Source organism: Condylura cristata, unplaced genomic scaffold, assembly GCF_000260355.1.
Source record: "Condylura cristata isolate star-nosed mole 26May11 unplaced genomic scaffold, ConCri1.0 scaffold00014, whole genome shotgun sequence".
Lineage (NCBI taxonomy): Eukaryota > Metazoa > Chordata > Mammalia > Eulipotyphla > Talpidae > Condylura > Condylura cristata.
The window spans coordinates 24,961,627-24,986,180 of record NW_004567115.1 but is presented as its reverse complement, the minus strand read 5'-3'; the positions used below and the strand labels follow the sequence as shown (position 1 = coordinate 24,986,180).

At 36.5% G+C, this 24,554-nt stretch overlaps 1 protein-coding gene across 1 annotated transcript in view; it reads right to left on the bottom strand.

Annotated features, from left to right (window-relative positions):
* The window catches only part of IDO2 (indoleamine 2,3-dioxygenase 2), a 44,964-nt gene extending 28,029 nt beyond the window's left edge, over positions 1-16,935 (bottom strand). The window contains exons 1-2 of the mRNA XM_012724948.1: positions 16,840-16,935; positions 8,270-8,365 (exon numbers count right to left, since the gene is read on the bottom strand). Coding sequence (XP_012580402.1) covers positions 8,270-8,365; positions 16,840-16,935 — 192 coding nt within the window. The remainder of the gene's footprint in view (positions 1-8,269; positions 8,366-16,839) is intronic.
* Between the last annotated feature and the right edge of the window lie 7,619 nt (positions 16,936-24,554).

Genomic DNA, 24,554 nt, shown 5'->3' with positions numbered 1-24,554 from the left:
TAAAGGTGCTGTTTCATTGCAAACACCACTTTGTACAAAGTCCATTATTACTGTCAGGTCCTTCCTGATTCAACAGTACGACCTTTGAGCGCCTGTATCCAAGTACCCCTTGGCTTTCCTCCTTCCCTCATTCCTTCCCCAGCTCAGTATACAACCCGATCTAGATAAGAAAGGGAGTAATGAATGGATGCTAAGCCTAAGAAAGGGCGAATGTCTTTTGTATCCCTTCAAGATCCAGGCAATTCTGCCTGGGCTCCATTCTCCTCTCCTTCACCTTAGCCACTTGCTCTGGACTCCTTAAAGGAATCCTTTCTCCGCTACCCACTAGAGGGCAGCGTTTTTTTGTTTGTTTGTTTTGTTTTGTTTATTGTTTTTTTATTTTGCAGCCTCTGAGAAGATGCATTTTAAAAAGTAGTTTCAGAATTATAGCAGCAAGTTTTTATAATTTATTATAACATTAACATTAGATATCATTATAGATATACGTAGACCTAGATATATTCATTTATGCGTGTTACATAACAGCTAGATAATGCTCCATTTACTTAACACTTCTATTAGTGTGTATTTAGAGGGATTATTGTGTAATTAGAGGTTTTATTATCTTATTTTTAAAATTGACTGCGGTGTTACAGTTGTTAAATAAGCACCCTTGTTTGTTCATCTATATCCTTTCTTTTATAGTCGTATTTCTGCAAGAATATATCCTTAAAATGTGCTGGGTCAAAGCACATGTATATTTAAAACTAATGAATGTTAGCAAATTACTTCTCAGAAAGGTTGTAACTTAAGTAGTAATACTTGTACTGTATTTTGCCATTGATTATTGTATTAATTTGATGGAAAAATTCTGTTTGATCTTGATAGTAGGAACAGTGTGAACATTTCTCCAGAATCACCAGTGGGGCAGGCAATTTGCTTGTCATATACTATTCTGTTAACATGAAGGACATTCAATCATATCTTTTTATTATTAAAAGTGCTTTATTAATTATATCATGTCATAGTGTATGTCATATACATTTAAAACTCATAAAATATCTATAGCTTAAAAATATACATAAGCAAATACATATTTACCCAATAACCAGCTTAGTAGAACTTCGCCAAAATCTCTGCAGTGCTCTATGTTGGCTTTTTAACCTGCCTGATCCTCAGGAATCCCTGTTTGCTGAGATATTACATTTGCTAGTTTTGTGCTATGTTAATAGCATTCAAATTTCATATTCCCAGTTCATATATGTAAGATCACTAAACTATGTATTGTTTAGTTTGAATAATTTTGAGATTTGCCCACATTACTATGCAGCTGCAGTTCATTCATTTTTACAATCGTTTCACTTTTCTATCATTGTAAGAAATAATACCTTTTTTATACCTCTCCGAGCATGTATTTGCCCAGAAAGTCCTAGGTCTTTATGTAACAAGAATGGATTCTTAAATAAAAGGAAGGCATATCTTTAAACAGCGGCGAATAGTTTTTCAAAAAGACAAGACAATACCATTCACATGTGTGGAGATCCTTGAGGACACCGGTAAAGTCATACTTTTAAATGTTTTTCAATTTTGTGGCTGTAAAATGTTACCCCAACAGTTTTAACTTTCATTTTCCTGATTATTAATAAAAATATTTATTTTATTATTAATAAAAGCCCTCCCTGGTGGCGCAGTGGGTTAAAGCACAGCACTGAGAAGCTAAAGCCACTTCCGCATGAGTTCGATCCCCGCCTGCCCCGGAGGTGACCACATGGCGTGGCAGACCTCTCCTGACCCGCCCGCTGCTCCCCTCAGCAGTGTACTTCGTCGATCTGCCTGTTCTGCTCCCCACTCTGTCTCTGGTGAAGCCTCTCACTGCCCCTGAGCCTCTGGCCTGTACCCCAGTTCTGTATGTACAAATAGATAAATCTTTGAAAAAAAATAAATAAATAAAAGTCAATATCTCTCATAAGCCCTACTTGCTTGTGTGTGTCTTGCTGATTTCTAGAAATCTTTATAATCTGAATACAAGTTTTTTTCTCATTTAATTGTGTGTCAATATTTTCTCTCAGTTTGTGACTGGCCTTTCATTTTTTTTATAACTGATTTTTGATGAATGGAGATTCTATTTTAAGGAAGTAAAGTTTATTATAAATACCCCAACTTTGTGCCACTCGGCAATGGTCCCCCAGTCCGTCTACATGGTGCACACCGCTTGGGGAAACCAGCCCCCAACCCCCATCAATGTTGTGCCCCCTGATGACACACCTTTGCCACCCTATTACATATTAAGATTCAGTATCTACTTGGTCAGCCATAGTTTTCTAGTGAGGTATTCACTTGCCTCTATCTTTGGTCTCAATTTCTGTTTTTAGATTGTGTCATAACTGATAAAGCAAATTTTCTTGCCTGTTTGCTAAATATACATTATTTTATTGTTCCTTCACTTTGTTGCACAGCATGACAGAGATCCTTTTACTTGGTACAACGTCACACAATTACGTCTTGTTAAAAAAAACATACTTCCTCATGCTCACACATTTTGGTCACAAAAGTGTGTATGTGCACTTTTCTGCACAGGAAATGCACCTATATGTATTATTATATTCTTATTTCACAGCCACATTGGGAATGAATATTTACAATGCCCCTATTTCTCTTTTCTGCATCTTTTGTTCTGATTTATATTCTTGTGGGACCTCAGTAACTCAGATGGTGTTTGGAAGCTGTAATTTATTTCTTTTTATTTGACTGATGATGTATTTTCTTTTGTCCTCACAGGTGGATAATAAAATCTGAATTTTAAATTCATTTTCCTAGCTTAAAATTTTTTCAGCATTCATCAACATGTAGCATTCAATAAGCTATGTAATTCATATATAAATTAAAGTCATTATGATTGATCACTATTCCTGAAGTAAAACAAAACAAAAATATAAAAAGTAATTCACTTTTTAACTTTAATCTTGCAAACTACCTTTCAAAGTAATCTATGTTAAAATATAAACAAATAGTAATCTTCCTCACTAACAAAATAATGTACAAATGAGAGAGATTTAAACTGAAGCAGCTTAAATAAAAGCCAAGATCAGTTAACCTATTTTGGTTTTGTAACATTAAATTCTACTTTATAAACAGAAGGATGTGAAACAAAACAAAGAATCAGTCAAAATGGAACCAAAGACAAACTCTAGAAATCTAACTGTAAATTGCTGCTATTGGTGGTTTGGGGAGGGTGGAGAGTTATAGGGTAGAGAGATGTAGTGCGAGGGCACAGTGGACTCTGGTGGAGGGTTTGGGGTGCCTTGGTGGGGGGTATGGTAATGGACATCTCAGGGGTGTGAGCCAATACTCACAAGTAAACCCGTGTTTCCTTGATTAAAATGTTAAGTAAAAAAGTCATGTGTATACGAGAAGAAGAAAGCTCTCAGTCAATAAAAAGAAAATTAACTCTTTTGTACAGAAAATTAAGCTGTCACCCAGTGCTAGCGTGAGCAGCACGAGGAATATCGCATTCTAATTACAAGGAATTCTGTGTGTATATAATTTGTAGTGGTATTAAAAAATAAAATTGCCATTTGTCTTTTGCAAATAGAGACAATATCGGGCCCTCCCTGGTGGCAAAATAGGTTAAAGAGCAGTACTATGAAGCTCTCTGCAGCATGAGTTCTTTTTGCAGCCAGAGAAGTGACCCACATGGTGCAGCAGACCTCTCCTGACCTGCCCACTGATCCTCTCAGCAGTGTATTTCAGTGTATCTGCCTGCCCTGTTCCCCACTCCGTCTCTGGTGAATCCTCTCACTCCCCACACCTCTGGCCTGAACCCCAGTTCTTGTATGCATAAATAAATAAATCTTAAAAGAAAGACAATATTAAAAAACATTTTACAGACTTCTGTGCATAAATATCTATGTGTGTCTGTGTATCTATATTATATATTACATAAGTATAAACTTTCCCAAAAGAAAATGATGCTAACAGAAAATTGAACTTTATAAAAAATTAATAAAGGCATCTGGATGGTATTACTCACCTTACATAAAAAGTTATGTAAGATTATTTTAAAAACTTACATATGCTTAGGAAGTATTATGCTTGGACAATTGATAGGTACTTCTAAGGTAGTTTTCTCCCATATTTTGTAAAGTAAGTTACAAAGCACCTGTACAAATGTATATATCTACATATAGTCATATATGCCTATATATGTGTATTGCCAGGTATATACTTGTGTATATACCAGGTATATACAGTGCACAGACTTAGTCTAGTCTTCCTCCTTTGGTAATCTTTAATTCTTATCTCAGATAGTGACGTACCCATCGACATCCTATTCAAACCAGTACATGCAAAGCAGTTTTACAGTTAATCTGTATCCCATGAAGAATAATGTTATCAACCAGAGCCAAGTAGAGTACAATGATTATGTACTGTTCCTTTTTTTATTATTTAGCATTGGTAGATTCCAGTCAAAGCATCATGGACCATAATAGCGTAGGTCAAGTCCTTTTGCCTCCATCCTCTCATGTAACTCCATTTGTCATAGTCAGGATTCCCTCCTGCAATTCTGCCACATTCTAGTATTGAAAAATTGGAATTATTCATAAAATTTGAAATTCATTTATAGTGGCATGCAAGTTTATGGGTTTTACAACTGCTTAAAACTATGTACCCACCACCACAGTACCACACAGAACCATTATATAACACATACACACAAAAGCTGTCTTTATTAGTCAACAACTTATTCATTCTACCTTGGAAACCTTTTATTTTTAGTATCATATGACTAGAAATATAAAACAACTATTATTTGGGTCTGACATGTTTGATTTAGCAAAATACAATAGCAAAATTATGTTGTTATAATTCAGTAACTCATTTTTATCACTGAAAAATATTCCATTGGATAGCTATAACACAGTGTTTCAGTCACTTGAGTGATATAATGAAGTATTAGAAATTTAATGGTTTATGAACCCCAGGAATTTAATTCTTATGATTTTGGGACCTGGAAGTCTGAAGACAATGCCAACATGGTTGAGTTTATGGAGGGCTCATTTCTGGCCTACAGTGTTGTATTTTTCTCATAGCCCCACACGATAGGGAAACAGGGCAATACAGTATTCTAGAGTTACTTTTGTAAACGTATTAATCATACTTTATGGGGGATTTATCTCATGAGCTAATCCCTTCCTTCCACATTGTAATTTTATGAGTTAACTCATTAAAGCATAATTTCTGGATGTGTCAAGCTGTTTGTGGAGTACATTAACTTTTGATATCCGTTGTCAGTGTGGCCATCAGTCAATAATCCTAGGACCTGAATAGAACCATAAAAAGTGGAGGAAGGGTGGTGAATTTACTCTCTGCTTGAGCTAGGACAGCCATCTTCTTTTTCTCAATATTTGCTGTGTCACCACATGTTTACATTTACAAGCAACTGTTAGAGCAATATAAGATGACTGTTAGGAGGGGAAGATGGAGAGGATTTCAGCTTCACACCCCAGGAGGGTAAGTATGGAAGGAAGCAGTATGGAGCTCCACACTGCCCTTGTTTGCACCTTCATGAAGCAGAAGATTATTAGGTAGATGACTGGGGTAAGGAATGGAGCCTGCTCTACTGGAGCGAGCAGCTGAGCCTGTCCAAACCCTCCTGCGAAGGTGAAAATGAAACTCCTAAAGATAGCACAGTCCAAGAAGCAAAATTTGGTAGCTGGAAAGTACTGTGTAGGAGGACTTTGGACAGAGTCAGGAATATCCCTCTTGTAGAGCTCTGCTGTTTCATCTCTGAAAGGAGTCATTTTTCACCCCTACACATTTGTCTTTGCCATGGCAGTGTTTGCATTCTCTGTAGCAGACCGCACAAATAGGCTTTGCTCTTTGTTTCTTTATTTTCAGATACTTCTCTCCCAGATACCATCGCTTGTGTGTCATTGACCCTCTCCCTCTCCCCTCCCTCTTAACCCCAGAGCCCTCAGGAAGCATCTGCAGTACTGGTTCTTGGGCCTTCATAGCTACCTATCTGCCTGTCTGTCTATCTCTCTACTATCTATATGTCACCTTCTATCAATCCTGTTAGTTGTTTTTTTTTTTTTTTTTTTTTTCTGGCTAGCTTAGATAGACTAATACACCCCCCCAAAATTATCACAGAGGGGTTTAGGATCTCAACCTATGAATCTGGAGGGGTGCAAATATTCAGTACATTGTACACAGTGTAAATAGTTCCTGATTATTTCCAGCTCCTACAAAATTAACATAAGAGATTTTCTGTAAATCTAAATTTTCAATTAACATGAACAATTACTTAGGATTGTGATTGCTCAGTCATAGGGTCATAAACTTTATGTTCAAATATGTAAGAATTTGCCAACCTTTTTTCAAAATAGCAATACCATTTTGCTACCCTATAAGCAGTATGAGTAGGAGTACCTTTGGGACATATCTTCACCAGCATTTGATATGGCCAGTTTTTAAAAAAAAATCAGTAATTGAATTAGGTGATAAATTATATTTTATAGATAAGTGATCCTATGTTATTTTGTTAGCAACCTAGCTTTATGTCTGTTGTCTCCTAATTAAAATTTGAAAATTTTCTGATTATACTTAATAATTTGAAATTTTACCAAGATAATTATTTGGGCCTATATCCTGATGATTTTTCTGGTAGAAATACCCAACGTACTATGATGGAAGGTTTTTATTGCTTTTGTGGTGAATGGGATCTGGAAACATACATCTGAAGAGGTATGGATCTATGCCTTTAAACCATCTACAGTGTTATATACTAGCATTGCCTCAATAAAAAAAGTACTACAGGCCCTCCCTGGTGGCTCAGCAGGTTAAAGCGCTGCACTAAGACGCTAAAGTCACTTCCGCATGAGTTTGATTCCCCGCCTACCCTGGAGGAGATCCACATGGCGAGGCAGACTTCTCCTGACCCGCCCGCTGCTCCCCTCAGCAGTGTAATTCATCTATCTGCCTGTTCTGCTCCCAGCTCTGTCTCTGCGTCTCTGGCCTGTACCCCAGTTCTATATGAATAAATAAATAAAGTCTTTTTTAAAAAAAAAAGTACTACAATTTAAAAAAGAGAAATACTCAAATCTTTCATAACAACTTAAAAATTTGTCCTTACCAGAATGAAACTTTGCTTTTCGTACACCCACACTAGTCTGTTTGTGGAACATCTGCTTTGTGGAATTTAGAGCATCTATTTCTCTCTTTGATCAATTTTTTTATTTTTCTAGTACCTGGTATTTTTTTACTACCACCTCATACTTCATGAAAACACCTGCACAGTCACAGGTAGGCAGGAGAACTGTGGTCTATATACATTTTTAATTGGAACTATTAAAAATGCTTAAGTGAAGGAAAATTGTTGAGGGTGAAAAACCTTACTTTTATCTCTGAAAAAAACTTTCTTATACCTCTGAAATACCATGATACCCTAAAGTGAGAAAATTAAGATAGAAAAGAGATTATAGGAAAGTGTAAGTATATATTGAGTGCTATTTTATCACAGGAAGTAAGAAAAGGCCCCTACTGTCATCTAGTCCTCACAAGTATTCTATTAGATCACTACTTTTCTCATTTCATAGAGAAGCAAAGTTACAGCAGCTGAGTAACATGGCCAATTTTATGTAACTACTAAGTGATGAAATCAAGATGCAGATTCAAGTCTTCCTGAATCAAGATCTGTGTTCTTCTTATATACTTTCTCACAGTTCCTGTGAGGTAATTTCCCTCCTCTGAATAGTGCTGCCTGCCATTACTTGCCCTACATCATGACTTATGAATTACTTCTGCAGAATATATAGCCAATCCTAATTTTGTAATGTAAGAATTCTCCTGACTCAACTACTCTATGAGACCCCATGGTAAAACCAGTGTAGACTCACTCAGAGGCCAGGGGAACTGGCCAGATGACATGGAATGACAGAAGAGCTAGATTTTATCCACTAACATGCCTACAATTTGCAATCAGGTTGTATTCCTCCTAAACAAGTGCTTGTTTGTTTGTTTGTTTGTTTTGTGTGTGTGTGTCTCAGGGATTGTTTTGTGTACGTTCTGGACATTTGAAGAAAAGGTAAGTGTTATATCATATGCAGATCTTTCTGCTCTTCAGGAAAAATGAGAAAGCTTTGTTGTTAAGTTGAATGCCAATGACTAATGCCATTAGGTCAATAGACTCCAACAATGCTGATTTGGAAAAAACAGTGGTGTTGGAAAGAAAATGGGATGTTGAGAAGAGGTTAAGGAGAAGAATTTAAAAAGAAAAAGGATACATACATACTTTATTCACTTGAGTTCGAAGCTGGTGTTTCTCAATCAAATAAGGAAGTTTGCTGGCAATTTCCATCCAAGGCTTGTAATGATCTGGAAGTTCTTTCTGCATTCAAAACAGAAATATCTCAGTATTATTTACCTCTCAGGGAAGTACCTTCATGGAATAGCTGCTTTCAGATTTCAGTATTAAAGCAAAATTTAGATCAATTCAGTTCAACAAAGATTGATAAACAGCTACCTAGTAGGCACTGCAGATACAAAAAGACTAAAATACTTAAAAAGCACATGTTCTTGTAAGGGAGAACACATATGTGATCAGATATATCCCAACATCGCATAATATGTTCAATTACTGAAGTATGTATAAACTTAAGCACTTATAATAAGAAAGAATGGGTTAACTCTGTCAGCTATTGTGGTTAAAGGGAAATATGATGTCAGGACTAGAGTTAATGTCTGAAAGTGACTTTTCCTTGTGGAAATTTGAAAGTATATAGTAAAATTGTATAGAAATAACTGTACTTCTTGGGACTACAAACAGTGCAACATGACTAGAATAGAAAGCTTAATAGAAAGGAAGATGGAAAGTGAGACTAGAAAATTAGATCAAATTCACCTTTTATAAAACTTAATTTCTTTTAATTTGGTGACATGGCTCAGTTTGAATTTTTAGATGATAATTTTGCTCATGGGTTTTCATATATAAAGTCAGATAATAAAAATTTCAAAAAGTTGTTCAAGAACGAAACTTAGGCAATGACATAAACATTTATTTTAGGGAAAATAAACATATGTCCAAGAAATATTTGGAAAGTAAAAGTGAAATGATGTGCTTACTAACTTTAGAGGTGGCTAGGTGGGGGAGAGGTTTAGGGATGAGGATTGACCAAAGGCAAGATGATCCCTAATCTAATGGCAGCTTTGTAGCTTTGTGCCCATGTGCCATGGTTTAGTCAAGTAGAACATAAAGGCAGATTTCATTAACCCCGACTTTGTCCCAGGAAACTGGAAACTATATTGATGGCTGTAAAAAAAAATTTAATTGAACCATCGTCACACTGATTTGCTTACTTAACATCTATGGCTGTGTTTGCCTTACTGAGTCAGAGCTGGACATTTGCAACAAAAACCATATAGCATACAAAGCTTAAAGTATTTATCATTTAGCCCTTTATAGAAAAAGTTTGCCAACTACTATTCTATCTTTATAATCTAGACCTCCTTTTCTGAGGTACCTCTGTGCAACTGAATATTGTATCTCTGGGTTAAGAAGAGAAAATGAGAGTTATTTCCATATTTGTGCATTTTGTGTCTGTATGAACTGGAGAGAACACAAATTGAAACAAGAATGCAGGTGGAAGTCAAAAAGAGGGCATTAAAATAGATTCTATTGTATGTGTAAGGCCTGTCAAGATATGACATTTGGATATACATCTTAAAATTCAGGAGAAAACTGGGCCCTCCGGATTAAAGCACAGCACTGAGAATCTAAAGCCACTTCCTCATGAGTTCGATTCCCGCCTGTCCCGGAGGTGACCACATGGCGTGGCAGACCTCTCCTGACCCGCCCGCTGCTCCCCTCAGCAGTGTACTCCGTCGATCTGCCTGTTCTGTTCCCCACTCTGTCTCTGGTGAAGCCTCTCGCCGCCCCTGAGCCTCTGGCCTGTACCCCAGTTCTGTATGCACAAATAAATAAATCTTTAAAAAAAAAATTCAGGAAAAAACTAATATTAAAAATATACAATTTGGAGTCATATTCAGTGAAAGTGGCACTTTGTGGTTAAAACCACAAGATTACAGGTCATTTGGGGACATTGCAAAGTAAAAGAAAAGGTCATCTGGGCAGCACTAGGAAGTATTCACAAGGCAAATAGAGGAATTGAAGCCAGCAATACTGATACAAAAAAAAAGGAAAACATTTATAGAGGCTCAGTGAGTAAGAAGCAGTTCACCCTGTAGAAGAAGTCAGAATTTTAGAGGATTTCTCATAAGGATCTCCTCAGGTCAAATGTATTATTAAAAGTTAAAGTAGGCCCTCCCTGGTGGCATAGCAGGTTAAAGCACAGCACTAAGAAGCTGAAGCGATGAGTTCAATCCCCACCCTAGAAGTGATCCACATGGTGCAGCAGACCTCTCCTGACTAGCTCGCTGCTCCCTTCCAGCAGTGTACTTCGTCCATCTGCCTATTCGGCTACCGGCTCTGTCTCTAGTGAATCTTCTCACCACCCCTGTACCTCTGGCCTGTACCTCAGTTCTGCTTGCATAAATAAATAAATCTTTTTTAAAAAAGTTAAAGTAAAAATGGTCCCTTTCAGATTAAAAAAAAAAAACATTAGTTAGGTAATTAGTTAGGTACTCATATGTATCATTCTCAATACATGGCATAGAATTTAGGTAGGGTCACAGAAGCAACTTCCAAATTTTAATGAATTGAAGAAGTAATAAAATAGAAACAAAAAAGTAATCTTCCCTTTTAAGAGTAAAATAAAACATTAGTAAGTGATAATTTGTGTTTGAGAAATATCTCTTTTTAAGAATAAGAAACTGAGGGTCCTCCCGATGGTACAGCAGGTTAAAGCACAGCACTAAGAAGCTAAAGCCACTACAGCATGAGCTCGATCCCTGCCCCAGAGGCGACCCACAAGTCATGGCAGACCACTCCTGACCCGCCTGCTGCTCCCCTCATCAGTGTACTTCGTCAATCTGCCGGTTCTGCTCCCCACATTGTCTCTGGTGAATTCTCTCACCCCCCCGCACCTCTGGCCTGTACCCCAGTTCTGTATGAATAAGTAAATAAATCTTTAAAAAATAAATAAAAGAATAAGAAACTGAACTTGAACAGTTTGATTTATAGTGTGCTATTGCAAGGAGAGTCTGATGAGAAAGGAGAGTGAGCAGTAGTGAAAAGCAAAATGTTACAGAAGGGAAGAAAGAAAGAGCCTAGATGAGGCATCTCACTTTGAAGCAGCAGAAAAAGAAAGTCTGGAATTGCAGAGAATAGTCTTTTAAGAATTAAATTTCTTGGCAAATGGTTGTAAAGACCCAGTTAAATGACTTAAGGGCAGAACTGGGTGCTAAATAATTATAGAGCTATAATATGCCATTATATACCTACAACATTATGTCTATTATATATTTTATATTGCATTATAATAATACAGAAGGTCCAAGAAATTTGGAAAGTGTAAGTTTGGGGAGGTAGAAGTTACTCCTGAGACACTTGCTCAAGGTCCTCTATATCTCAGAATATAAGATAAAACTGGGTTCAGTTCCTAATTAACTTATAACCTGGGAAAATCTAACATCCAACCAAAAATCTTTATTTAATCCTCTCCTTTCTATTATTGACCATGAATCAATTCAAAGCAAACTAGATGCCTTAGCTTTCACAGAAAATGAAACTACATCAAGGGATGTGCATTATTACCTCCTCTGTTTAACTTCAGTGCTCCAAGTTTTGTTAAGAGTTACCTGGCAAACACAATAGATAAAGAGAATCTGGGTAAGGAAAGAAGTGAAACTTCTACTATTAGTAGATGAAATGATATTACACAGAGAAGATTCCAAAGTCTCCGTCACAAAAGTCTTAGAAACAATAAATGAATAGAGCAAAGTGGCAAGTTACAAAATCAACACAGAAAAATCCTTAGCCTTTTTATATACAAACAATTCCACTTGTAATTTCTCCAAAAAAAAAAAGAATTACATGCCTCAGTCTCAAGATAATGAAGAAGGTAAATAAAAGGCTTAACAGTGACAACTCTTAAGATGTTATTAAAGAGCTCAAAGAGCAACATCAGGCAATAAGCTCTGCTTATGGGTGAGGCAAATCAAAGCAATCAAAATGTCAAAATGGCTATCCTGACTAAAATGATATACAAAAATACTGTCACCCCTTTCAAAATACTAGTAGTATGTTTCAAAGAAATGGAAAAAAACATTGAAATTATATGGAACCATAAAAAGCCTCAATTTTAAAAGCAACCCTAAGAAAAGGAGAGAAAGGGAGATATCCTATTACCTGACTTCGAACTTGACAAGCAACAGCATTGAAATATATGCTGTTGTTAGAGCAAAAATAGATATATAGACTAATGGAATGGAATTAAAAGTTCAGAAATAAGTCCATACATATGCTAACATCTGATCTCTGATAAAGCCTCTAGGACCATAAAATGGAGGAAGGATAGCTTCTTTAACATAAGGTGTTGGGAAAATTGTAAAACCCTACATAAAAGAATGAAGTTTTATTACTAGTAATAACATACACAGTAACAGACGGAAAATGGATAATAAATTTATATTTAAGTCCTATAACAATAAAGTTCATAGAGGTAAATATTAACTTTAAGATGTAAGCAATAAAGTTATATTTGCTCAGCCCTAGGCAATCATTAGAAACAATTGGGACTATCTCAAGTGACAAAACTTTTATAAAGTAAAATAAAAAAGCAAAGCAATTAAATAGAAAACCTACTGAATGGGAGAAAATATCCACCACAATATATAGCTCATAAGAGATTGATAACCAAGTTATATAAATAAATCATATGATTCAACAACAACAAAATTAAAAAATGGGCAGCAGATATGAACAGGCATTTTACCAAGGAGGATTTCCAGAGGGCCAAAAGACATGAAACGTGTTCATAACTCTTAAAAGGAAATATGCCGATTAAAGGTACAATGAAATAGTACTTTTTGACTGTTGAGAATGGTACTTATTAAAAAGGCGCACAACAAGTATTAGAGAGGATGCAGAGAAAAAGAAGCCTTATTATACCATTGGTGGGAATGTGAACTAGTGCAACCATTATGGAAAGAAATCTGTATTTACTTTTTAAAAATTAAGAATGAAAAGAACACACCATCTAGCAATCCCACTGGGCATAGATCCACAGAATATGAAATGAGCAACAAAACCCCCATATGTTCCATAGTGTTCCTAGCAGCCTTATTTACGGTAGCTAAGACATGGGAGAAGCCTAAATGTCCATAGACAGATGAGTGAATCCCGGTGTGATATATGTACTCCAGGGAGTATTATTTATCTAATAAGAAAAGATGAAATGCAATCATTTTCAACAAAATGGAGATAATCTAAGAGAAAAAATTGCAGCAAATTAATCAGAATGATAGGAACAAATACTGGACGTTTAAGTAGCAGATGCTTGTATAATTTAAGACACTTTGAAAAATAAACACACCATCCAGCAATCCCACCCAGGAATATATCCACAGGAGGCAGGAATAGAACAAGGGGACACAAAGTTTGGATTAGGAGAAAATAAAATACAAATTAAAAATATAACAATGGGGTGACATGCGTTTGTGTTCACTTCACTGACACTCTGACTCTGCAACATATTTTATAACTGGGCAAAAATGGAAATAAGGAGACAAAGTTGGGGGCAGTACTTTGGGGCAAAGGTGACAGATTGAACTAGGGTAAAAGTAGAAAATGTGGATAGCTAGGAGACAATTCAGAGATAGAACTGAATTCATTCATTATCAAATGAGTTATTGCGAATAGTGAAAATTACTATGGAAGAATTTTCATTTATAACTCAAAGGACATAAATGTAGTTCAAGTAATACAAAATCTAATAGGAAATGAGTACTAAAAACAGAAGACTTTACGAGTATATATTATACAGAGGTTGTAACAGAATTAAGAAAAAGCAATTTCTTAGTGAAGAAACTCTAAGATGCTTAATTATTTAAAATTCAAGTATCTAAAGGGTTGTCTTGACCATCTCCACCCCCAGTTTCTTATTTTTGTCTGCCTAGATTCCCTACTCACCTTTGTTCCTTAATTTTGGTACAGTAATTCATACCCTATGTAACATCTCCTACCCTCAAGCACCTTTCTCTATTGATATACCTTAAGTATTATGAAATTATTTTTGTCTTTATTGTGCTACAATCACTGCCTCAGATACTCATTCACCATGAACAGGCTTATGCTAAACACTAGCAAAGATGGCAGACAATCATTTTCAGGGAGTGTGATTACTTTAAATACTTCCTTCCTAAACCTTCTAGCTGGAAACCACTGTCTCTTAAAGCAATTATTTTTCAGTTCCTACTTTTATACAGCTGTTGTCCATTGGAGTGTTCTAAATTTCTACAGGAAAGTAAGTATGTGTTTCTTTCTTGAATGGCTACTTGATCACCAAAAACTATACAGGTCTCAAGACCTCCATGACTGCTCCAGTTCATGCCTTCTGCTGCAGGGCACAAGTAAAGTCTCCCCTCTCTTTTCTTTTTGTATTTAAATTATATCCAATTCTTCCTCACTACTGTGATACCTTCCTTTCCAGAGGCAGACTCTTTATGGAGAACCTTCTTCTCCACCTTGACCTGTACTGACCTTCATGCATCTGTGGTTTTCAGGTAGGAAGCCAATTAAACTAGAAATTCTTGAATTTGCTATTTGGGAGTGACATTTTAAAGCTCCCCAAATAATTTTGGTTGTAGTCCGAAACTGCTCTACCCTACTTTACACTTAAGATTCTGCTAGGAAAATATTCAAATGTTTGCTGCATAGTAATCATTTGCCAGGTGTGTGAAATCCAAATTCCTGAGAAGGACCCCCCCTATCTACTCCAATCTACTCCAATCTCATGCTGTAATTTATCTTGACAGCCTCCTTTCTACCAATCTATTGGGTTGTCGGAAAAGTCATGATGCAATTTTTGCACCGGATACATAGAAAAAATGCCTTTCTCACAACTCAGTAATTTACTCCTATTCTTTATGTCTAAAAAAAATTATCCTGTCATCCCCATCAACACACACACACACACACACACACACACATTCAAGACTGTGTGTGCAAAGTACTTTATATAGAACATTTATTGACATGAGTCTAAGGGGTATAAATTTTCCACATTGAAACACCGGACACTGGAAATGTTTGAAAGTTTATAAAAACAGTATGTAGATTATTTGAAGTAAAGTCACACTCTTCCTCACAGCTAGAATGCTTGCTTATTCTGGCTTCATTTACACAACTGTGTCTTCTTCAGAGAGGTATTGAGGAAGATGTACACAGTATGTAGCTAAGCTTGCTAAATGAGCATCTTCAGAACAGCTGACAAGAAGGAATAACTTTTCCATGCCTTTAAACTAAAGGAGAGCAAATTTTGTTCATGTTCTTGGCAGTTTCAGTCTTGCATTTCCCAACTTGTGATTTCCTGCAATAATTGCTACCTTGTAATAGAATCTTCCTGATTGGTGAGGTAACTCAGAAAAGTTTCTGATACAAACTTCCTTCCCTCTTTGCTTCCCAGAAAGGGAGTTGTTTACAATTCTCTCATAGGAGAAAACTAAAACCGAAACACAGAGCTACAATTTTAGAAGCCTGACATGTGCCGGTGATAACCATAGATCAAGTTTGCCATAAAATGTTTTATATCAGCTCAGGAATTGGAAATTTCTTCTAATGGATGATGTGGTCTGACTCAGAAGTAATAAGCGCTTGATGCTGTAACTATTTCTCACCTGGTTTTCCTTTATATGAAAAAGTAGGCAAGAAAGATAGGAACTCTATAATGGTAGCTCAATCCAACCTTCACCTCTTTTATAATAATTTTTCTCAGCTTTCGTGTACATATTTAATCTCAACAGGAGTTCACTTTTGTTCTCTTTTCTCCCCTACTAGCAAATCAAGATAAAATGACCTGTTCATATAATATATCTAAATTTTGATTTGTTTTTGAGAACTACAGATCTATTCCTAAATTTATTTGACTAATTGGTAATCTATTTTTTTTTAACAAAAGTCTGGCATTAAAGCACTTCATTAAAAATATATATATATTGATGGTTTAATTGAAGTAACTAAGCTACATAAAATTTAAGCATACAATTTGGTAAGTTTTGACCATAATTAAAGTAGCCATTTCCAATACTCCCCAAAAGTTCCTCACATCTTCTGTAATCTAATCCTTTGTTCACTTGTCCCCATGCAGTCAATTATCTGATCTCTGTTGCTATAGTCACTTGAAATTTCTAGAATTTTATATAAATGGAATTTTATGGCATGTGCTTTTTTTTAAGTGTTTTGTTTGCCTTTTTCCACTTAACATAATGATTTTGATACTGACCCATATTGAAGTGTGTCTCATTAGTTGGTAGTATTCCACTGTATGGCTATATCACAATATGCCTATTTATCTCATATAATATTGTTATACATATGAAGTTGTATAATATTCCTTTTTTATTTGGAGCAATGTTAATTTACAACACTGTATATAATTCAAAGGTACAAGTTTATACCTGTTCAAATATATGTTACAACATACACACTGAAGTGTACCCATAATCTTCTACCATAGACTATTTAATGCCCTGCCCCTTTTTACTACCCTGGTAACCTCAATTACATGAACTATCCTTTGCTGTAGCAGCCACTTTTTTATGGTAATTATATTTTAGGTTATTTGTGGCTTCTTTCTCAGCCCTATTACTTTGTATTTATATTCCATCTTTTTCTTCCATCAAACAACGACAACAATCAGCATCTCAAGGAAGCTCTTTTGACCTGACCCAAGGTTCTATTCTTACCAGAGGATTTGGAAGAAGAAATCCATAATCTTCAGAAATGTGAAATCTTCCTAAAGACAACAATGGTGTTGTCCTTGTCTGTCTTTGGGAGTCCATAACTTTGCTTGAAGTATCTGTGCTGACGTGGCTGCTATTCCAAATATATCAAAAACCCAGGTGCACTGACCTGTTCAAATGATGGGAGTTTCAAAATAGCATCTTTCATTGAAGTTAATTATTTAGTGGTTCAGCCACAAGGAGAACTTCGGCCTGAGGTTGAATTCCGGACTGCCATGGACTTTCTGACAAAAGACTGAGCAAACGAACTCTGGTTAAAAGATGCAGGCAAACAAAACTACCTAGGAAAATAAGCTTTCCTTTCTTTTCATGTAAATTTAATATAACAAGATGCATTATAATCCCAAAGACAAGTCTGTTTTACTTCAGAAAAGAAGAAATGAATTAGACTTTTGCTATGGCTAATCCCAAAATTCCTGAAGGGGATCTGATCTATGATAAACTTTGACAACTGGACTCTTATCACCAAGGATTAAACTGTTAAACCTAGACATTTATTCCAGTATTTCAGTGATTTCTGATGAGTTGGGTGAGTAGAAGTACTCAAAGTATAAATTAGAAGCACATTAGTTTTCTGTAGATAGTTTGAACAACACATAAATTTTTTAAAAAATTGATCACATAAAGACACCCTTGAACTGTGTGTATACATATGGATATGTATACACAAATATATGGCATATATATGAGATCAATTAAATTTATACACTTACATGCACACACTTTGGTATGGCTGATCATACACACATACACACATATAAAACAGATGATGGGTCCTAACAAATGAAACAAATGAGAAGAACTTCAGCAGAGTATTTTTTATCAAACAAACATCTTTTGAGAATCTACCACTTAGATGGCAATGTTACTGGCACAGAGTAGGAGGAAGACTAAAATGGGCAAGGCCCTTCTGCCCAAATACTTTAACAATTACTGTCTGGGTTCTTCACCCTCACACACAATTGCAAGATTGCTCAGGCTTAGTAAATAACCATAGAAGGATTTATTTAAAAACCAGGAAAAACTAGCATTACTAAGGCCAATAATGGCTGTTTACTTTACCCAAAGGTGGGTCCAGCACTAGCCAGTCTTCCACAAAGACCATTATAATGGCGTCTTCCTGCCACTAAGGACATGACAGCCAAATTATAGGCCAGGATGCGATTCACAAACACAGCAAAGGACACAACCAGAGTTGCTCCTTGAGCTGTCAAAATGCCCCAGCACAGCACCAAACAACCCATACTCAGGACAACAGCTGTAGCGGCCAAAAGATAAGACAAATGGCCACATTTGTGCATTTTAACAAAATGCCTATTTCCGTGGGTCTCCCTTTCTCACCAGGCCTAATAAAATTATTCCAAAACAACTTCTCAGACAAGGCTGTATGTAGCCCGTACCCACAAAGCCCAGCTGTCGCGGAGCTCTCTGGGGCCCTCAGCTGCCATCTTGACACAGCACTGTTGGGGCCGCAGCTCGGCTCCTTTGTGTGTCCTGGTGGCTGCCCCTCAGCTTCTGTCCTGCACCACTGTGCAGCTTCCCTCTCACATGCTCAGAGCTTTTTCTCATGCATGAGTGGAGAGCCTTTATGTACTTTCCCCTTTGTTTTACCCCACTTATAGCAGTCTCCTGGGGTGCTTTATTTTCTACCAGCGAACCCCTCCAGGGGGCACCACCCTTAACAATTTACAGTCTTCAACTACCAGTATTATTACCTGTGAAGTAATCACTACAGTTCCATTTTACAGATTAGTAAGCCCAGATGCATGCATGTCTTTAACCCTGTCCATTATCATACCACTAGTTACTAGCAGAGTGAGAATGCAAATTGAGGTACCTTGATTTCCAAGCCATTGTTCACTAGATCAGGCCCTGAGGTTATTTTTCAAAGGTGTCATCATGATTTGAATTCGTTTTAATGTGTAGTCAGTGATAAATTTCCAAACATTGATCTGCACTGTGGACATTTTGCAAAGGATCTCATCCACTGAACCACAAAATTAGATCATGGGGTTGTAAATAGATTTATCTGGCAGATAACTTAGCTATATCCATGTTCACCTTCCTCCCTTTCTTTAAGAGGAATATAAAATTAAAAAACAATAAATGTTCTGATACTTCATTCTAAAAGATCCCAGAGAGGGTTCATGTTTGATGATTACATGTCAAAAGTAGTTTAGTGGGTTTATGGTTCAATAGACACTAAACACCATCCTCAGTTGTCCACTTCCCCTCAATTCAATAACCAATCAGTCTCCATGTTCAGTCTTTTATGCTTTCTAAGGGCGACTTCTCAAACTTTATATGTTTAAATATTATCTTGTTCTTTCTTTCAGTCTTAGATGGAAAAAAAAGTTTTTTTTTTTTATACTAGTCAGTTTATTTTTCATTCATTCCCTTTATACATTCTCAAGAGTTTACTTTGCCATAAAAACCCGGAGCCATAAGATATCAGACATGAAGGGAATTCTACAGGATAAAGTATCTAGTCAAATATCCTTATTAAAACATATTAGAAAACTGAGATTTATGCGAGTGAAATGACTTCTCAAAGAACTATCTTGGGCATACAAGAACTGGATTATAATTCTGACCTTCTGCCTCTCAGTTTAGACCTTTCAACAGTTAACACAGCCAGTTGTCACTGTATGTGAATTTCTGTCACCTACTAGCTATGTGCCTTTTTAATATGCAATTTAAAATTTAAAACTTTTGTTTCTACAACTGCAGAAAACAATATGTATCCCAAAGATATTTTGTGACAAATAAATAAGAAGCCATGAGTGAAACACTTATTAGGTAACAATAAATACTGTTTTTGTCATGTTCTTTCCCCCTCATTCTAGAAATCACGGTGCTTTTATTATTTGTTAAGTTGGTTTGATTTTCCTTCCCATCACTTTGCTTCAATTGATGACTTCTTTTTTTCTATCTAACCTTAAACACACACACACAAGCATATATATAGCTTCCTTTTAGCCAGTAATCTATCTTTCTAGTATCTATCATCTGCCTACTTATGTTTGTAGCGTATTATTATAACCATTCCTACATGTTAGTGTTCTTAACATATTTCCATCTAATCTTGACCATCACTTTATGCTTATCTTCATGTCTATAGATATAGTCTTTACTTTTTATGTTCCCAAGGAAAGAAACCCAAGTTATTGGTGGGTTAGTGAACAACCTACCACAATACCATGCAGGAGCCCCTTACTGAAAACTAAAGTTTAAATTTCCTTAGAAATGTCCCTGACAACTTTCTAGCTGCAAAATTCTATAAACCTCTATCACTTCATATTTCAAGTTTGCCTTGTTTGATTGTTCTTAATATACTTGTCTCATCTCTTCTTGTTACATTATATGGTTATTGAAAAAGGTGTATGTAACTGAAATTTATATTTGCCTTTAGTTGAAAGTCAAGTGCCTGGTACTTGATAAGTGTTTCTTAAATAAACAGTCTCTCAAAGCTTCATTGTGGTCTCTATAGTTTGGAACTAGCCAAGTGGTAGCTTGTGCTGGTCTTCATTGCACCACTTTAAGCTCAGCCTTATTAGGGAATGCAATGGCACAACTCCATGAAGATTTGCCTCAAATCTTTCTGAAGAGGAAACTGGTTAAATTGGTTTCTTCTCTTAACAGTAAAAATTAGAGCTAAAGAACCCTGGGTTCTTATAATCAGTTTTTCCCAGTGTCAAATACAACAAGATTTCTATTTCTCCTAGATGTGGACTTTCTAGCAATGAACCCAAGTTCTCAAAGGAGGGAACAAAACTCCAGAATTCAAAAGGAAAGCATGCAAATCTGATTTTTCTATAGCTATACTTAAAAAACCCATAATAAAATATCAAAAAGATGAGGAAACATCAGAAAGCAATTCAAAATGATACTAAAGAACTCAGAGAGGGTAATGAAAGTGATACAACATGATTCAGAAAAACAAATGCCTGAGTGTAGAAATATAATTAACAGAAAATAGAAATTAACGTTTTAATAAAAAAATAACAGAGATTAATCTGTGAAAAAATGGTAAGGTAAAAAAAAAAACTATATAGGAAAAGACCAATTGAATCATTGACCTCATAAATAACAATATTCCCAGGCCTTGGGAGTCATGAAAACTTCAGAGGTCAAGTCTGACCTTCTCGGGGCAAGTTTGCACATTTCTGTTCCTGAAATAAATTCAAATTCTTTGTGGTGTTCAGAGTCATAATATCCACATGTTCCTTTTTTCTTGTTGTAAACTGCAATTCAGAACAAAACTCTTTCCAGGCTAGAGAGACTAAGGACTGTATATCCGTCTGTGTGTATGTGTGTGTATGAGAGAGAGAGAGAGAGAGAGAGAGAATTGTTTATTTACCAACAATCTAGCCCAATTAGTTCTAAGTTACTGAGTTTGAGATTAAGAGACTGTAAATAGGTCACATCCTTTGCAGGGGGGTGCCTTTTTTTTTTTTTTTTCTGACTATTCAGTTTACTATCCCTTTTCCTACTTGGGAGATCTCAATATGTGAGTCTAAGAAGAAACCAAGGGCATTCTCACTGGGAGCAGTGAGAGCACAGGGGTGCTACCTAGGTTAGCCACTAAACTATTCCCTCCCAAGACTATGGAAGATGCGGGGGCCACCATGGTTTGTCCTGCTGGTGGCAGGGGCAGGCAGTGGTGGGTTTGGTGGCCAGTGAACCTGTGCTCCTGACAGGACATTCCTACGGTGAGGCTTTGGCTCTAGTTCCAGACTTCAGTACTAGTCCCTTGATTCCTGCCAACATTTCTGTTGACTCTGAGCTAACACTCGTGCACCTCATTAATTCCTTTTTGGTTAAATGGGCCATACTGAGTAGAAACTGTTTATAATAAAAAGCCTGAGTCATTTCTTTACATAACAGCTTGCCTTTGTACAAACCTCTCTCCCACCTCACCTTGCAAACAAAGTATCTCTCGCTCTCTTTTCTCCAGGAGGAAAGTCCCACTGATTTCAAATGGAATTTTCTCATTGTGGCCTTTTTCTCTTCTCAGGGAGTTAGTCACTCCCTCAGTGGAATCCAGTGGCACATTTTTACATGATATTAAATGTTATTGTAGTGACCCAGAGTGGGTAGCTATCCCATTACATGTCTGTTTCCATTTTCATTATCAGTTCCTTTGAGACCTTGATACAGCACAATGCCTAAGACTAAGGAGGTGAACAGGCAGCATTTGTTATTTTGGGAACTGCCCATGATTTTACTCCTTTTCTACTCTAGGGGGAATTATTTACTTAATGAACCTCGGCATGTGCCGGTGTTCACGGTGTGTGATCAAGCATACCTACCCCTCAAGAAGGGAAAACATGGCAAGTTTGCATCAATGGCTATGCTAATAGGGCTCCAGAATGAGGCCTGCACTTAAAATTTAATTTCATCAGAATGCCTCTTCAGACAAAATGTACACAATGTTGCAGGGACAGCCCAGGGCCCAAGCAAAAGGAAAAGGAATATTTAAGGCAGCTGGTGGAGAAAAAGCAGGTAAAATGAAATCTTGTCAGATTCCTCAGAAGAAAGCCTAGAATCAAGGAAAGAATGGAATGACATATTCAAAATATTCAGATAAAAGCTAATAGTCAAGAATATTATACCCTTCAGGAAACAATTTCAGATATGAGGGAGAAATGAGTCTCCCCAAACTAAAAGATGAAGGAATTTGAAGACATAAGACCTCCTCTACAAGAAAAGTTGAAAGAAGTTCTCTTCTCTAAACTGAAGAGAAGAACAACTATTTAAAAAATCAAATAATGAAGCAGAGAGAACTAGAAAATTAGAGGAACGTGGCAGCAGCAATTCTTAAAATTCCCTAAATGTAAAGGAGGTGAAGTTGCCCATTAAAAGGTACAGATTAAATAGTTTGATAAGAAAAAGGAAAGCCAACTTTCTGTTGTCTCCAGGAGACAAATCTAAATCCCAAGTATAAACATAGACACAAGTAAACAGTGCAAAAAAAATCCTAAAACAAGCCCTAGACTCCAAAATAGGAGGGAGAGCCATACTAATAAACAAAAGACAGAGCTGGATGTTATGTAATGATATATGTTATAAAATGACAATGTCATATAAAGATATAAAAGCATCAAGAAGACATGGCAATCCAAACATGTGTGTCTTCCCTTATATGTGTGTAAGGATATAAAAGGCAACTATTAGCAAACTGAGAAACAGAAGTGACAATAGTCATAAGGGACATCAAGACCCACTTTCATCAACGGACAGATCAAGTAGATACAAATCAACAAACCTGAAATGAGGAATAAAACCAGATATCCTTAAAAGACACGGATAGTGGTCTGAAGCCCTCAAAAAATAAGTGCACATCAACTCTAGTTCACATGGAGTTGTCTGGAAGGATAGACCAACCACATCTGTAGTCACACAAAAAAGTTGCAATTAATTCATGAAAATCGAAAGCATCATAGTAGTATAAATCAGCAATCAACCACATAAAGAAAGGAGAAATAAAATCCCTAATATCTGGACAGTGAACGACATACTACTGAGTCTAGCAATCCTTCTCAAACTCATTCAAAATTGAGGAAGAGGGCGTGATTTTTATTTTATGAAGCCAAAAGCAGACATGGGCATCACACAAAAAGAAATCTACAGAACAGTAGTCTTAGTGAACACAGATGCAAAAATCCTAAGCAAACCTTAGCAAACCTGAAAGGAAAAGGCAGAAGGAAAGACGGACGCCATGAGTCTGTTCACCAAAAGGAAGAAGAAGAAGTGCTATTTTATTTCAGAGCTGAACTTTTATAAACATGAAAGGTATCATGTCAAGTGCCCATTGGCCGGACCACGGTCAGGCGGAGAGAGAGGCAGGAGGGGTCGTGGAAGAGTGTCCGAAAAGAAAAGATACAATAAGCAGGACGAACTAAGCCCATGGCCATATCTGGCAGGGAAAGACGGCCGGCCCAGCTGGAGCCAAGGACGGTCTCCTTACCAGTCGGGGCCCAGAATTGCAGAGTTAGCCAAACTGTTGTCCTTCAAAACCCAATTCAACAATTTAGAAAAGGTCATATATCACAACCAAATGGGATTTATTCAGGGGTTCCAATGATGACTCAACATCAGCACTAATGTTATTCACCATATCAACAAAAGATAACGTAAAAGTCCTGCAGTTATGTAAATACAGAGAAAGCATCTGACATGAATCAATATCAATTGGTGATAAAAATTATCAACACATGGGTATAGAAGTTATTTTTCTCAACATAATAAAAGGTCATATATAACAAACACACAGATAACATCATACTTGATGTGACCCACATAGCTTAACAGACAGCTCCTGTCTCACCTGCTGCTCCCAACAGCAGTGTATTTCAGTCAATCCACCTGTCTGCCCCCCACTCTGTCTCTGGTGAAGTCTCTCACACTCCCACATCTAGCCTGTACCCTCGTTCGTTAAACTTTTATTTTATTACGCTTTAGCGTAAATAAATAAATCTTAAACTAAAAGTCCTAGCTAGAACAATTAAACAAGTAAAAGATACACACACTTCAAAACGGGAAAGAAGTAAAACAATCCTTATTTGCAGATGACATGATAATAAACATACAAACCCTAAATACTCCACTAAAAGATTATTAGAACTAATAAATCCATTTGGTAAATTGTAAATAAA